Source organism: Pongo pygmaeus, chromosome 10, assembly GCF_028885625.2.
Source record: "Pongo pygmaeus isolate AG05252 chromosome 10, NHGRI_mPonPyg2-v2.0_pri, whole genome shotgun sequence".
NCBI lineage: Eukaryota > Metazoa > Chordata > Mammalia > Primates > Hominidae > Pongo > Pongo pygmaeus.
In genome coordinates, this window is record NC_072383.2 from 30,562,009 (window position 1) to 30,578,806 (window position 16,798).

The 16,798-nt window shown below is 38.0% G+C and overlaps 1 protein-coding gene across 1 annotated transcript in view; it reads right to left on the minus strand.

Moving 5' to 3' along the window:
* Positions 1 to 16,798, minus strand: part of OVCH1 (ovochymase 1) — a 59,680-nt gene that overhangs the window by 34,166 nt on the left and 8,716 nt on the right. Inside the window, exons 7-15 of the mRNA XM_054442366.2 lie at positions 15,025 to 15,214; positions 13,580 to 13,678; positions 12,122 to 12,209; positions 6,234 to 6,367; positions 4,734 to 4,871; positions 4,495 to 4,625; positions 3,636 to 3,729; positions 2,494 to 2,622; positions 314 to 388 (exon numbers count right to left, since the gene is read on the minus strand). Of these exons, the coding sequence (XP_054298341.1) occupies positions 314 to 388; positions 2,494 to 2,622; positions 3,636 to 3,729; positions 4,495 to 4,625; positions 4,734 to 4,871; positions 6,234 to 6,367; positions 12,122 to 12,209; positions 13,580 to 13,678; positions 15,025 to 15,214 (1,078 nt within the window). The remainder of the gene's footprint in view (positions 1 to 313; positions 389 to 2,493; positions 2,623 to 3,635; positions 3,730 to 4,494; positions 4,626 to 4,733; positions 4,872 to 6,233; positions 6,368 to 12,121; positions 12,210 to 13,579; positions 13,679 to 15,024; positions 15,215 to 16,798) is intronic.

Below are 16,798 nucleotides of genomic sequence, written 5' to 3' on the forward strand. Positions count from 1 at the left end.
TTTGTTTTCTCCCTTTGCCCCACACTGACTATAGAAGTCATTTTAAATATTAAGTTTGTAGACGAATGGATGAGGACAAAACATTGCTTTATACCCTTTTCTTCCTAACCTAAAGCTCATTTGTTCTTCCCTCTATTTATGAGTCTAACTATAAATCCAAATAGGACTCTGGACATTTTATGGACCTAAATATAAGACTCATTCTTCTTCACTGTGGAGTTATAGCAAATGTAAGAAAAGGACTTCCAAAAGAGACATCTCGTTAATGAAGAAACAAGATTAAACAGATAGTAATAACATGTCATCAACTCACCATGCAGAATAGCTTTTACAGTAGAGACAGGATTGTTTTGGGGAGGTAACTTTGGTTCAAATTTGTTTAAAGACTCTGTAGAAGAAAAAAAAAATGTAATTGAAAGTAATTAGAGAAGTTGCACTAACTGATCCCACTTGCTTACCCTGGTAAATCATAAAACTACTCTACTGTAGATATCACTAACACTACCATTCATACACTAGATGCCAGATCCCAGAAATGTGATTTCTTGTATATCTCTTAATATCCCTGTTGCATCTGGCTCTTTTAAGCACTTCTCCCTTCCTTGGTTTCTTGATATTAATCTCATGGTTTTCCTTATATATTGATGGCTGTTTTCAATATCAGTCTTTTTTTCAGGATCTCATTGTTTAGCCCGAAAAGATATTGCCAAGGTAATGTTCATTATTCTATTTTTATTCATCTACATGTAGATGACTTCCAAATTTCTCTCTTCAATCTAAATCTCTTTCCTGAATCCTAGACCTAAGACTTTTAGATATCCCCACTTGGATTTCCCACAAGCTAATATCTACATGTCTTAAATTGAACCAAGTGATTTTAAGAGTCAATACAGTCTTATTCTTACATTTCTCTATCATCTAGTGGCTTCTACCATTCACCTCGCCATTCAAGCTAGGATCTTGAAAATCATATTTGTGATGCTTAATACTATTGTCAACTTGATTGGACTGAGGGATACAAAGTATTAATCCTGGGTGTGTCTGTGTGGGTGTTGCCAAAAGAATTTAACATTTGAGTCAGTGGGCTGGGGAAGGCAGATCCACCCTTAATCTGGTGGGCACAATCTAATCAGTTTCCAGCTAATATAAAGCAGGCAGAAAAACATGTAAAGAGAGATGGGTCTAGCCTCCCAGCCTACATCTTTCTTCTGTGCTGGATGCTTGCTGCCCTAGAACATTGGACTCCAAGTTCTTCAGTTTTGGGACTCAGAATGGCTCTTCTTGCTCCTCAGCTTGCAGACAGCCTACTGTGGGACCTTGTGATCGTGTAAGTTAATACTTAATAAACACACACACACACACACACACACACGTATATATTTGTCCCTCTAAGAGAACCCTGACTAATACAACACTGGACTTATCTTCCTTCATATATTCCATCCCCACAATACATATAATAAAACAATACATATAGAATAAATTCTTTACAATGATTTTCTCAGTACTTTTCTTGCATGTAAGTTCATTCATAATCTTCCAGGTTACTCTGGAGTCAGAGAGGCCAAGTTCTGACTCCACCTCTTGCCAGCTGTGTATCTTTGGGAACGTTACTTAACTTCTCAAAGCCTCAGTTCCCTCACTGGTGAGAGGAGAGCAATGCACATAGCTCCTATGTATGTAAGGAGGAATAAATGAGATAATGCATGTGAAATGCTTAGTGAATACCTGCTAAGGGCAAGTAATCGAATGTTAGCTAGCTATCCTACCACTCTGGCACTTAAAATTTAATGCCTCATGTTCAACATGATCTCACTCCTGCCTTTTCTATTATTCCCTCCAAAACTCAAAACATGTAGAGTTATTTGTAGTTTTCTTATACATTGTCCATTCTCCTTTTTTTATTATTATACTTTAAGTTTTAGGGTACATGTGCACAACAAGCCGGTTTGTTACATATGTATACATGTGCCATGTTGGTGTGCTGCACCCATTAATTGGTCATTTAGCATTAGGTATATCTCCCAATGCTATCCCTCCCCCCTCCCCCCACCCCACTTCTCTTTTGTTAGGGTTTTTGCATATGATATTCTTTTTGTCTGAGTAGCGTGTACTTTATCTTCCAGAGTGCCAGGATACCTATTAATTCTTCAAAACCCCCTAACTTGGTAAAACAGAGCCAGCCAATCTCATTTCTGAATTACCTTCTTTAATCCTAATTCTATTCTTTCTGAATGTGGCTTGTGGAATCTTTATGTTCCAGTGGATGCCATTTCTTGAGCATTACCTGAGGTGCTTCCTAAAGCACAGATTCCTGGGCCCCATCCCAGATCTACAGAATCTAGGTCTCTAGGGGTGGATCCAGAAATCTGCATTTTTGTTATGCTTACCAAGGGGATTGCTATCCTACATTGAGGTAAGCATGGCTAAATTATCTTCCCTGTAACCATTTTCATAAGCAAAAGTCCTTATTACACAAATGTTTATACTCACCTGAGGGCAAAATGGTAAATCTAGCCTTGAAGCCTTGCAAACGATTTTTACCATCACTTTTAAAGTGTATCACCATCATGTTACTAGAACTGAATATTGAAGTGATGGTCAACATTCCACAAAGTTTAGCTGAAAAATTTTAGGCAAGTTTGATTTATAGTTATAATTAAAAAAAAATCAGAACACAGAGTAAAATAATCACCCAATTTTCTAATCGACCACTTTAGTTTTCTCCAACTTTGATTTGTATGCACACCCTTACATCTCATGTGAGAATTAAATGTTAGTTTCACAATAACAAGCACTGTAATTTTAATTGCACAGAAAAAGCTCTAAAATAAGGACACTTGATTTCCAGTATGCACGGAAACTCAACTGGTTATTACTTTGTAGACAATAAGAAGAGGTGGGTTTTAAAAAAAAACACCCAAGTTGGTGTATTCCTTCTTCCAAAGAGGACATAAGCATACTTTATAAGAGAGGTAACACTTGAAGTCACTTTCATGGAAACTTCACACTATACATGCACTTTTCTGCAGAATCATGGCATTGTGCTCTCACTGACCTGCCCTTAATATCTAAATAAATATTCCAAGCCAATCTATAATCCTGGCCTCTAACCCACAAAAACATCTAGCTGAAGGACAGATACTAGGTCCTGAAAAAGTGGTTAGAGGGCTGGACATTAAATCAAACTCAGTAAATTGTTAGGTCACAATTAAAAGTATATTTGAAGTTTTAAAAGTCTTAAAATTAATTGTCAGACCCACTTAGAAATTATAGCTTTTGGTTACTTTTCCTGGACACAAATATCAAAATATCAGCAACAGAAGGAATTAATACAGAAAGAAGGAAGCTTTAAATTTTGCCTTAAATAACTGCAGTTTCTCTGGGGACTGCCTTTTCACTTTACATACAGTCTGAAACAATCTTTACAGTTTGCACATTTCCATTAAAATCTTTACTGGAGAATTAGTTGCTGGCTCATAGGTTTTAAAGCTAAAGTTGTATGGCATTCTGAGTTTCCAGAGCAAGAAATTCACATTCCCACTCTACCTTATGGTACCCAAGGAAGCCAGCCCATGTTGCAACCACTCTGATTAGTCTAACACTTTCATATTTAAAGGGTGAAGGCCACCTACCTAACTTGTGCTCTTCTTCAGAATCGCCATAAATCACAACAGCATCGTAAATACAGTTTGGACTAAACTTGACAGCAAAGTCCTCAAATGACAACTGTACAAATGAAACATAACCAGAGAAAAGGTCAAAGAAGAGAAGAGAGAAGCTTAAAGGGTTTTCCTCTGTGTATTTAAAGGCTCTTTGTCACATCCTCATATGCCTTCACATAGAAGTGTAAATAATTGCAGTCTCTTTGAAGGGCAATTTGGCAATGACTACCAGGTTTAAATGTGCAAATCCTTTGACCCAGCAAGTCTACTTCTTGGAATTATACATATCCACATGTGTCCAAAGACACTGGCAGATATTCATGGCACCATTGCTGGTATGACCAAAGACTGGAAGCTCAGTAAACACCTGCTAATAGGGAACTGGTTTAATGTGTTCTGAAATATCATACAATATTTTACGCAGTTATTAAAAAGAGCTCTGTGGGCTCATCTGGAAAGATCTTTGAGATATTTTTCAGTGACCAAGGCATTGCCAAGCAGCATAAGTACATGCGTGCACACACACACACACACACACACGTTAGTAAATGCTCAAAATACCTCCCAAGGACACTAGTAAGTTATCAGTGTTTGCCTCCAGGGGTAGAATGGGAATCTGATGAGGAGTCTTACTTTTCATTGGATACACTTTTAAACCACTGAAAGTTTTCAAAACCACACAAAGAGATCTCTTTTCAGAGTAAAAAAAAATGGCAAATGGCTAAAAGAAGCTCCTAGTCATAATGGCAATTTAACAATCCAGATGAATTAAGTTCTGCCTAACATAACTCTATTCTTTATGAGGTAGAGCGATTCCTCAGTTGCCTACCTTTATAATGTGTTTCTCTGGAGCACGAGTGAACCAATGACATCTTACATTACTGGGATGCAAATCAGGATACTTGGCAGAGTGATTTGTCCCTTCTTCTACCAATATAGCCAGACTCCCACAACCTGACCCTGTGGAAGCATTGGGGAAATTCAAAGTGAATGGCCAAAGACATTTCCTCCTCTTCCCCATCCATATCAAGGGAAAATGGCAGGGAATTAAATACCTGAAACACTCACCTGCTTCTGAGTTCTGTACGGCAGTAAAGGTAAGCTCAAAGCCACTGCCACTGTCTTCTGTATCAGAAACAAATGGAACCATGGCCTCACTGGTCTCTGCCAGCAATGGTGAGGGCAATATTTTTTCACAGACCTTACCTTAAAAGAAGAGAAGGAAAGTGAAATAACATTACTAAAAAGTGGTGGAAACTTACACGTTTGTTTTGTTTTCCATCATCTTCCACGAGAGATCTCTGATCTAAACACACTAAACTATTTAATGGTCCTTTGATCATTCAACATTCCCTGCTTCAGTGACTTTGCTATTCCAGTCGCCTTCTCAACCCCCCAGTCTCACATGTCCAAATTCTACTCATTCTTCAGGGCCTAACTCAAAATTCAGCTCTCCGATAAACTCTACCAGACAACCACTGGAAATAAGAGCTACCTTTTTTGAATCAGCGCAGCACATTCCCTGTTCTAACGGCATTTCCTACTTTGTTTTACACCTTTGATTACCTCAAACTACAAATTTATTTGGGCAGAGTGCTTTTTCTCAAAAAATGTCCAGTACCTGCTATGATATCTCATGTACAGTTAATTTTTAACAAATGATTGCTTGAGAGAATAATTACTGTGTAAATAGCAGGCCTGAGCATGAAATAATTTAGACAATAAATATTATAACCCCTAGTACAATACTTTGTCTATAACTTCCTGTCAAATATGTGTGAAGAGACATTTGTCTTAACCATTGGCCTTATAGAGAACTAGAGATCCAGGTCTATACCAGCTGTGGAGAGCTTCTATCATGGTTAACAAAGAGTATTTCAACAAAATTAGGTATATTGGTTATGTTTATGTAGCTTATAAGAAGTATTCAATAAAATAAATTGAATGACATGAAATGATCAATTGTGTTATGAGAAGGAAATTATATCAAACAATGTAAAGTTCAAAGTATATGTGTAAATAGATACACCTCTAAGTGCTAATAGAGATTATCTCTAGGTGACAGGGTTATGAATGGTTTATATTTTCTTCCTTTGGCTAATCTGTATTTACCAAATTTGGTAAACATGTACCCATTTTTGTGATAAAAATAATTTTAAAAATTGCCTCAAAAGCAAGTTTTCTGACAACTGTGACATCAATTGCATTCAATACTGTTAGTGAACTTGAGAAAGGAATGTGGGATCTGGTTCCTAACTTAGAAAAACACTGAAAAGAATGGTCAGCATGTTGACCACTGTCTCCACTCGTACTCCCTCCCCTTAACCCCTCTAGAAGGGAAAAGTCTGTAAGATAAGATCATTGCCCTTGGTACAATAAAAGAAATTTTATTTTTTTATTTTTATTTTTTTGAGTAAAGTGAAAGCAAGTTTATTAGGAAAGTAAAGGAATAAATAATGGCTACTCCATGGGCAGAGCAGCCAGAAATTTTATTTTAGATCCTTTAGCATCTCTTTGGTCTTTCAGATACTCTAAAATGACAAATAAAAACAAATGTAACATACTTACTAATAAGCACTCCACTGCTTGATGGTAAAGATACATAGTCATGATCACATCCAACTTGCTTTTCCATGTCTAAACTTGTAAATTTTATCAGGATTATTTTATCTTCTGGTACCATTATTTTCCAAACATATAAGCTGGGGTAGGGGAAGGTGAAGAAAATATAATAAATGGCAGAGTCAGATTTGCTAAATAAAATCTAATACCTGTGCTTTAGCTCACAACTCAATAACCATACAATTTTATAGACTACTAGAAGATAAAAGGCAATAGAACATTGTGAGAAAAATTTGTGCTCAAATTAATAACATTTATCTGAAAAATAGATGAGTATTAATTGGAGAATGACCAGAAACCACCCCTTAAATTTCATTTAGTTATAAAATGCTAGAATTTGGATCTATAAATTGAAGAAACCTAAGATTCATGTGAGTTATTCACCTAATTAAAATTCATACTATTCACCCAGAGGTTGAATTGTGGTTCTCATGAATTATGAATTGACCATGCAGCGTATGCTAACCTTCAACAGCCACATATTCCACGGTCATCCTAAGTCACAGTCCCTGGGTTAAAATGTTATCTCTCTAACTCCCAGTAAGGTCAGCTGTGACTTTTTGCTAACATTTTTAAAAGCATATCTCAACTTGAGATAGTAGTCTTATGTAATTTGACATATAATCCCTTACCTTCATTTTCATACATAAATTAATTATTCAAGAGAATAAATCCTAGTGGGCCATAAATCCTAGCTTCTTCCATGTCTCACCTTCACCTGAGTGCAAAGCAATCTTACCTAGAATCTAAAATGTTGGAATTAACTCTTACCAAAATTCAGCAGTCTTTACCTTAGACCTATTAACAGCCTCACTGCCCTTTATGAATATTAAGGACTTTAGGAATTAGTCAAGTCTTTTATGCCCGGTTTCCAAAAAGCAAACACTAATAATTTTTTTTTTTTTTTTACCAGACATCTCCTTAACTAGCAACTCTTTTTTTTCTTTTTCTTTTGTTTTTTGAGACTGAGTCTCACTCTGTCACCCAGCCGTGGCGCAATCTCGGCTCACTGCAACCTACACCTCCCAGGTTCAAGCAATTCTTCTGCCTCAGCCTCCCAAGTAGCTGGGACTACAGGCATGCACCACCATGCCCAGCTGATTTATGTATTTTCAGTAGAGACGGGGTTTCACCATATTGGCCAGGCTGGTCTCGAACTCCTGACCTCATGATCCGCCCACCTCGGCTTCCCAAAGTGCTGGGATTACAGGCGTGAGCCCATGCCCAGCCGGAAACTCTTTAGTGTTTTTCTATTCAAGTCCATCATCCTGAATATAGATGTAAAAATAAGCTGTCTAAAATATTATAAAATTCACTTGCTAAGCACTTCAATGGATAAAAGCTCTCCACATCCATCATCCTTTTTGAGATTAATTACATCTCTCTGAGGTAGGCAAGAGAGAAATTACCCCTCTGTTTCCAAATGGGAAAACTGGCATTGATAACAAAAGATTCATCACATCTCTTGTATAAGTGGAACTGTAGTTTAGGCTTTATGACTTCAAAGGCCAGTACTTTCTCAAATTGTTCCATTATCTAATTATTTTCGGCCTCAAAATCTCTAGTTGAAAGACGAAAAATAGGTTTCAAATCTATGCCAACTTTGATTTATTATTAGTGATTGCTGTTTTAAAAGGATTTTGAAGTCTGGTCAAGCTAAGTGAGAGAGGTGTCCCCAAACTAACCACTGATTTATTAATTCAAATAATCTATGGAGCATTTATTATGTGCCAGGCACTGATCTAGGCTCTGAGAAATGCAATGTCTCTCATGGGTATGAAAGGAAGGAGGGCAACCTGGGTGGTATCTGTCATTTCTGAGAATCTAGCTACCACCCACCAGAATACAGAGAGGCTTGGAGGGACTGCGTAACTCTCTCCTCCTTCTTTATATTATCTCTGTCTCCCTTATGATTTTCTAGTTAGCTCCAGTTGGAATTCACAAAACCCTTTCACTATCTAAGGCTACTCAGCGTGCTGAAGAAATCACTGACTGTGCAAATTGGCCCTATACCTCATTTCTAAAACACAATTTTTTCACATTCTAAAATTAGAATGCATCTTACAAAGAAGTCTTATGATTTCTGTAGACCTGAATTGAAAGAGTTCTTCCGGGCAGAATGTGTATACACTTCTGTCAGTCACATTGTGCACTATCAACTTCACAGTGCCGAATTTTCTGCTTGACATGTTTTGGCCTATACTTGAGGTGTGAATTTAGATGGTAGATCTGCACGAGTATTAGCCTGTGGTTCAAATTCTCAAATAATTTTTTACCTCTCCCTACATCTAGTGCCAAGGTTGAGGCCTGTAACTTTCCATGCGGGTGGGTTTACACCTTGTTTAGCCTTACACTGAAGATAGTCGTTGGTGACTCAGCCTTATATGAACCTATCTTAGGAATTTTGTTTTCTCCTATTGAAGCTGTGTTTTACAATGAATTTTTTTGTCTTGATTTATTGAAATATAGTACAAATAGATGCTAATACTAATTGGGTTTTACTGCTACTGAAAGTCTTATTAATCTCTGGTTGACTCCTTACTTTAGTCCCTATAAACTATTTATATCTTAACTATTTTATCTCTACTTCATCTTCTAAAGTTGAAGCAATTAAAATCTCGTGTGATAACTAAGACATCCAGTGTAAATTCCTTCAATTTTCCTATAGATTACCTTCTTTGTTGCTTTCCCAGAAAAGGTATTATTCTGCCCTCTTATCAATGCCAAACCTTCTTTATATGTTGTGTTCTCAGAAAGCTTACTTCACATTTCTGTGTGTTTCCTATGACTGTTGACTCTCACTCTCTCTGTCCATAAGCACAGTTGAGTCTACTTTATCAAAACAAAGTGCCTTTCTTGACCCTACCGTCTAAAAGCCACCTCCCCAATGTTTTCATCTCAGACAACAGTTCTATTCTTCCAATAGCTCAGGTTAAAAACTCTTAGGTTACTCATATGGGGATCTCATTCTCCCTCAAAACCCAAACTATCAACTCATCAGCAAATCCTACGGCCCTACCTCTCTTCACCACCTCTACAAATGTGGTCAAAGCTAGATTTTTACCTGGATGACTGCATCATCTTTTACCTGGACTATTGCAGTAGTTGGTCTCCCAGCTTGTGGTCTTGCCTGCCTACAGTCTACCTGCAACCCAGTAATAAAAGTGATCTTTTTAAAATGTGTCAGATCATGATCTTCCTCTGTTCAAAATCCTCCAATGGTTCTCTAGCTCCCTTATAGTAAAATCCAAAGTTCTTTTCATGTCCTGTAAGTTCTAAAGAATTTGGCCACATTGCCCCTCTCCAGCCACTCAACTCTGGCTCTCTGGTCAATTTGCTATTCCCCAAATATACCAAATGTATTCTTGTCTCACATCTACTATTCCTTCTGCCTTGAATGTTCCTTTCCAAAATGATCATATAATTCCCTCCCTTGCTTTATCCAAGTCTTTTTTTCAAGTATGATCTTTATAATGTGGTCTTCCCTAACCACCCTCTCTGATATTGTATACTTTCATTCTCTGCCCCCCTATCTTGCCTTATTTTTTTGGTATAGCATTTACTACCTTCTACTATTATATGTAACCTTTAAAAATTATCCCATTTCCACCTTCTAACTTGCCCCACCAAGGCAAACATTTTTGTGTGTTTCATTCACTGCTGTATCTCTAGCACCTAAGACAGTGTCTTACACATCCTAAGGGTTCAATAAAAATTTGTTGATTATTTGGGATATTAAATTTTCAACAGTCACTTAACCCACTATGAATGTGGCTTCTGATCCTACAGTTCTGCTCAGTTCAAGAAGCTTGAGTTTCCATATGCGATGGCATTTGATTTGATTTTTACTTCTAAAATAACTCTTCTTCTCTTGAAACTTTTTCTTGCAGAGATTTCTGAAATGCTTAATTGTCTAAGTTGGGTCACTGTGTTTGAGGGTAAGTAGGCTGCAATCTGCATGTCTCTTACCCAATATACAAATACTTTGCTCAAATATCCACTTATCAAGGGCATTGATTACTTCCTGAAGCAGGCTAGTTAATTTCAGAAATCACTCAAACAAGAAATGACTTACTATTGAATTGAACTCTGCCTTCTAACTTCTACCCAGTGGTCTTAGTTTTCAGCTCTGTAATTATTCAGAACAAGTCTAACTCTGCTTCTTTAGTAGCCTCTAAGATAAATCAAGACAGTTCCCTCCTCCTCTTCAGTCTTCTTTGGATCAAAAAATATTATGGTTCCTATAACCATACCTCTCAAAACATTGTTCTGAATTTTTCCCATCTTGGTCATTTTCCTTCAGACAAATTCTGGCTTATCAATCTCCCTGTCTAAAGATTGTACCCTAGAGGTCCTAGAGGTCCCTGAGACTCTAATAAAAGAGTTTCTTAAACTCTTGTTCTAAATATCCTTCTAATAGCTTAAGCAAAGGTGGCAAAAGCTTTATTAGCATTCTATCATCACAAGTGTGCCTAAGACAAAGTCAGTTTAGACCATTAAGCCTTTTAAATTATGAGCTGAAATTAAGCCACATCTTTTCTATCTGTACTTGAAATAAATATTTATATTCATTTTACATTAGTTTTGAAAGTTATAATCTTTCCATCATTTTAGTTTTAGCATACCCATTGGCTGTAGCATAAGGTCTAATCTCTCTGCATGGAACTCAAGGTCCTCTGCAATTAAGTCCCAATCATCCTTTTTATCCTCATCATCCACTGCTACCCCAGTTCTCATTCACATTGTTGTCCAGTCACAGTGGGATACTCAAAACCCAAAAAACCCTAATCTTCCCCACCTTCTTGACATTGCTTATACCTAATTCCCTTGGCCTAGAATGACCCCTTCCTGCCTCTCCGTCTGTTGAAATCTTCAGTATTAGAGCTACCAAAGACCTCATGAGCTATAAAATCATAACTATCCTTCAACGCCTCATTCCAATGCCATCTTTTCCACTATAACATTTATATCTCTCCCCACACTTCTAACCACTCCACACACCTTAAAAACCACATGAAAGAGAATTAGTCTCTATCTTTTATAGTGTGCACTTCTTGGATGGTGTGGATTATAAAGCTTATCTCCTCTTGTAGTATAGTTATTTTTGTCTAGCTCTTTCTACCAGATTAGAAACTTGTAGAACTGTTGTTATCTTTGTACTACACTATTCAATTCTCAGTACGATTTTAAAAATGAATTTAGATCACTTAAGAAACTGATATACTTGCAGAAAGATTTTCTAAAGCTTAAAGATATTTTTAGCCATATTTAGATATATTTTAGAGGACAGGGTATGTAGAAAATTCGTAAAATGAGATTAAAGCTTATAGGACATTAACTATTTTCCATCTTCTAGGTGATGCTAAACAAAATATTACCATGATTATAGAAATAAATGTGACAGAATTAATCACTGAATCCCATAGCAATCTCGTTGCCGGACACTGTTAGTATTACGAATTTGAACACATCAATTCAAGTAAACTTTAGTTTAATAACTATTCAGGTCGATGATTTACATGAATGAGTAAATATTCACCAATTAAAAAATATCAGAGGAAATAGATACTTTTATATTAGAACTGGAGATACCAGATAAAAATGCCAAAATAAGCCAAGTTGTGGTGGCATGCCCCTGTAATCCCTACTACTTAGTAGGCTGGGGTGGGAAGATCCCTTGAGCCCAGGAGTTCGAGCCCAGCCTGGGCAACGTAGAGAGACCTGTCTCAAAAAAAAAAAAAAAAAAAAAAAAAATTGCCAAAGTAGAGTGTTTTAAACTGCCCCATTTTGTGGGAGGAAAAGCCCCAGGAATCATTCCTATGTAGGATACATACCAATTATGAGAATAGTAGTCTCCTTTGGAATGGGGGTAACGAATCTTCCCACTTTCTCCAAGTAACACTGTCCCCTGAGGTTTACAATCTTCAAAAACATGGGAAACAAGCCGATCATTTGCCTCACCCACAGACAACATTTCAAAATGATACAGAGGCCAGCCTGAAGCTATACAGTTTATATTACTCATTTCATCGGTATTTATGGGAATGCAAATATTTTTAGAAGCTATGATTTAGACATTGTATTTGCAAACAGACTTTAAAAACATTTCTGAATTCACCATAATTTGAATCAAAATCAAAACTTTTTAAAACACTTCTTACAGATTTAACATTTATCCAACTTTCCCATCTCTTTCTAGACTGTCTTGGGTAAGGTTAAATACCTTTGTATAAAGATGCTAAAGTACAATTTGAGAAGTCGAGGCGGTTGCATCACTTGAGGTCAGGAGTTTGAGACCAAGCCTGGCCAACATTATTCAGGTGTGGTGGTCCATGCCTGCAGTCCTAGCTACTCAGAAGACTGAGGCAGAATTGCTTGAACCCACGCCACTGCACTCTAGCCTGGGTGGAGAACAAGACCCAGTCTTAAAAAAAAAAAAAAGATGTTAAGTAAGCCAGGTGCAGTGGTTCATGCTTATAATCCCAGCATCAGCACTTTGGGAGGCCGAGGCAGGTGGATCATCTGAGGTCAGGAGTTCAAGACCAGACTGGCCAACATGGTGAAATCCTGTCTCTACTAAAAATACAAAAATTGCCGGGCGCGGTGGCTCACTCCTGTAATACCAGCACTTTGGGAGGCCGAGGAGGGCAGATTACGAGGTCAGGAGATTGAGACCATCCTGGCTAACACGGTGAAAACTCGTCTCTACTAAAAATGCAAAAAATTAGCCAGGCGTGGTGGTGCGTGCCTGTAGTCCCAGCTACTCCGGAGGCTGAGGCAGGAGAATGGGGTTAACCCGGGAGGTGGAGGTTGCAGTGAGCGGAGATTGTGCCACTGCACTCCAGCCTGGGGGACACAGCATGAGACTCTGTCTCAAAAAGAAAAAAAAAAAAATTAGCTGGGCGTGGTGGGGGGGTGCCTGTAGTCCTAGCTACTTGGGAGGCTGAGGCAGGAGAATTGCTTCAACCCAGGAGGCAGAGGTTGCAGTGAGCAGAGACTGCCACTGCACTCCAGTCTGGGTGACAGAGTGAGACTCCATCTCAAAATAAATAAAATTAAATAAATAAATAGCAATGGCATGGAAAGTCTCCCTCATTCACTCAAAAGTTTTAGATGCCAGGGTCAGGTTTTAAATGTTGGAGCCTATGTATGAATATGAGCAGGGCATTTAAAGTTTACATTCGAAAATTTAAATAAAACTCAGATTGTGAATATGGTACAATCCTCCTGTTTGCTTTCCTCTGATGACTTTTTTCAAGTCAGCTTCCTTCTCTAATTAGAACTGCACGTACCCTCTCCTCTCTGGCTTCCGTTCACTTCTTGGACAGAACTCAGGGCCTTTGTTATACAACTTGGGCCCACTTTTGAGAGGGGTTGGCCCCGATCCAAACCTGTAGAAGGTATAAGGAGTTAGTGCCTTTCCCAATAATAATCATTTAAATAAAACATTTTTAACAATGTGACGTTAAAAGAATATTAAGAATTATAACTTCTAACTAAAATCAATGCAGAGGGAATCTTTTCTCAGAGTCAGTGACCCACTACGTCTTTTAAAAAAGGCTAAAGGACTATGTGGAAGCAGAAATTGATTTGATTTGATGGTTAGTGTGGTTTTAAAAATAAGATGTGAAATATTCAATTCTCTGATTTTTAGAGTTAAGAAAACTCAATTTAACCCTATTTCCAAAGCATAGCCAGTTCTGGAAAGAGATAGGGGAAGATGAACTAGAAAAAATAGGCAAATAGAAGATGAGAAGCTTAGAAGGTTATCCTAAGGAAGCATTATTTAAATAAATCACTTATCACGTTCTGATGTTCATTTCACTGGAATTAACCATTAATGTCTGATTTCATTGCTCTTGTAAAATCTCATTGTTACCATTTATCTTTGTTCAGGGCTTTTAAACCTTGTCAACTTTCCCTTCCGGGTGATCAAAATGGAACACAATTGCTACCAAAAGAGAACTGCTCCCCTGAAGTAGAGCAGTGAAGAGGCCTTTTACATCTAAGACCAAAGGAGAGTCTGCGGCAGTCTGAGGAAGTGCTGGCCTGTGGTAGGATCCACAGCACCACTTCTAAAAGCCCTTAGTCAGGTGGCTGCCCTTGGACTGCCATGGGAAAGGGATGGAGGATGGAGGGAGCGCTATGTTCTGGGGCTCTGGGTCTTGTCATTTTAAAAAATGTTTGGTTTCTACATTCAACTGTTTGTTCCTGAAAGCTGTGTTCTCTCAGGCCTCTTTCATTCTGCAGACGACAGGTTTGGTATCTCCAGGCCCACATTTTCCTAATCTAGATTTTAGTGTCACAGAGCCAAATTAACTCTCCAAGGCCTCCCTCATTTTCTCACTGTTGCCAAGTAAGTTAACAAGGTTGAACGGACAAAGTGGGAGATGAGTGATTTATTTTTAGTATTCTTAAGTAGTACAGAGAAAAATCATGCCAACTGAAAAAAGGAAGAAAGAATCCCCTGATGAGTCTATTCTCAAGGTCTATTAATAAAATCTTGTAAATGCAAAAAGGCATCTCATGAAAATTTTATACAGGGATTTGGTTTGTTCAAGTTATATTGACAGATTTCTGTACTCAGGGTTTCAGAGACAAGTATCTACATTGGACTAAGAATTTAAAACCAGCCTCATTCTTGCTTTGTTCTAAAGCTTAGTTCTAATAATATCGCAACATAGCAGAGTAACTGCCCTTGAGTTAGGATGAGATGAGGAAGAAAGAATTCACCTACCTGTGAACAGATTTTGAGTGATAAAATCCATCAACTCAGACACTTTGGAGAAAATGCCAAGTGATGCCTTCATATGGTTGTTTCTTACAGGAGCTGAACCTCCAGCACAACCAGCTACCCAGGAAGTTATCCCAGCAAGAATCCAGATTCCACCACCTCTTCTACAAACCAGTGGTCCTCCAGAGTCCCCCTTTCATGGTACAAAAAAAGAGAAAATTTGAAAATAGCCACAGTGTAAAATATTTCATCATTTCTGTAAACATCAGCACTCATCACAAAGTGAAAAGAGGTAGAGGCAAAGAAGTCCTCTAGTCATCGTCCATCAGCTTTTTGTTTATCCATTTTCTTGTGTCCTTATCATTAGTTTCAAGGCAAAATGTTTTCATTAAGATAAAATCTCTTTATACCTATTGGTTGCAATCTTGTCAGGTTAACAATTTCTCTTCCTCCTCTTTTTTTTTTTTTTTAAACTACCATGTACATTCTAAAAATCGTTGGAAGGGAGGTAGTTACAGACAGATGATTCTACTATAGCTTGTCACCTGGAATTGCTAGGAAAGACTAGGTTGTCTTCCAGTCATATAGAGCATCAGTGAATAGATCCCTCAAGATAGTTCAAGGCATTAAAGCTTTAAAAATCGAAAGCCTGGGCAGGGCACATGTTTCACGCCTGTAATCCCAGCACTTTGGGAGGTGGGGCTGGTGTATCACCTGAGGTCACGAGTTCGAGACCAGCCTGACCAACATGGTAAAACCCTGTCTCTATAAAAAATACAAAAAAAATTAGCTGGGCATGGTGGTGGGTGCCTATAATCCCAACTACTCAGGTAGCTGAGGCAGGAGAATCACATGAACCTGGGAGGCGGAGGTTGCCATGAGCCAAGATTGCGCCATTGCACACTCCAGTCTGGGCAACAGAGCGAGACTCTGTCTCAAAAAAAAAAAAAGGAAAGGACCACATTGGCTCTTATGCTACAGAATAAAGAACCCAAGATTTTAGGATTGCATCTTCAATAACATTCCAGAATCTATGCTGCTTTAATCAGACAACATTGTGTCAGATTAAACTCTTCTCAAAAGGTGTAGAGGGCTTCATCCAAAAAAGGATTGCCTGTAATGAATGCAGATAGGAAAAAGCACCTTTAGCTTCTCTGTTTTCCAATTTAGAAAGCGGCATAAGGTAAGTTTCAATCTCCTCCCTCCCAAACTCCTGTCATCGCCTCGAAGAAAAACTCAAAAATCCTTCCAACAGATAATTTCAGAGAGCTTCCCTCAACATTTTCAAGCTGCTTTTTGGCAAAGAATAATGACTCCTTACTGCTCCACCTTAAAAGAGAAGATAATTTACTTGGAAGACCTATCTAAAACTTAAAACTCATGTGTTTCACAAATTGGTCTCCTTGTCCTCTCTGAATATCTTGTGAAGATTGGTATTCATTGTGAAGTTGTGTCAGTCTTGGGAGATTGTGGTCATTCCCAGTATCTCTTACACAACAGTGACTAAAGCTATGTATCTTCAGTCAAACTTTGTGCAAATATATTCTGCACCAAAGGAAAAAAGGTTCGCAATGCTTAACAATATGTGAAATGAAGAATTCATAGCTAGACCTAATAAGATTGTGAAAGTGGTCATCTTGCTTGATTCCATTAGGTTGCACATGTTGAAACTAACTCCTTTCACCAACCCACCAAAACAAAAGACGTGTAGAGGTAGGAATGGACGTGGAGACAGGAAATAATTCTTTCTGCTCAGGTCAAGTACACTTTTTCAGTA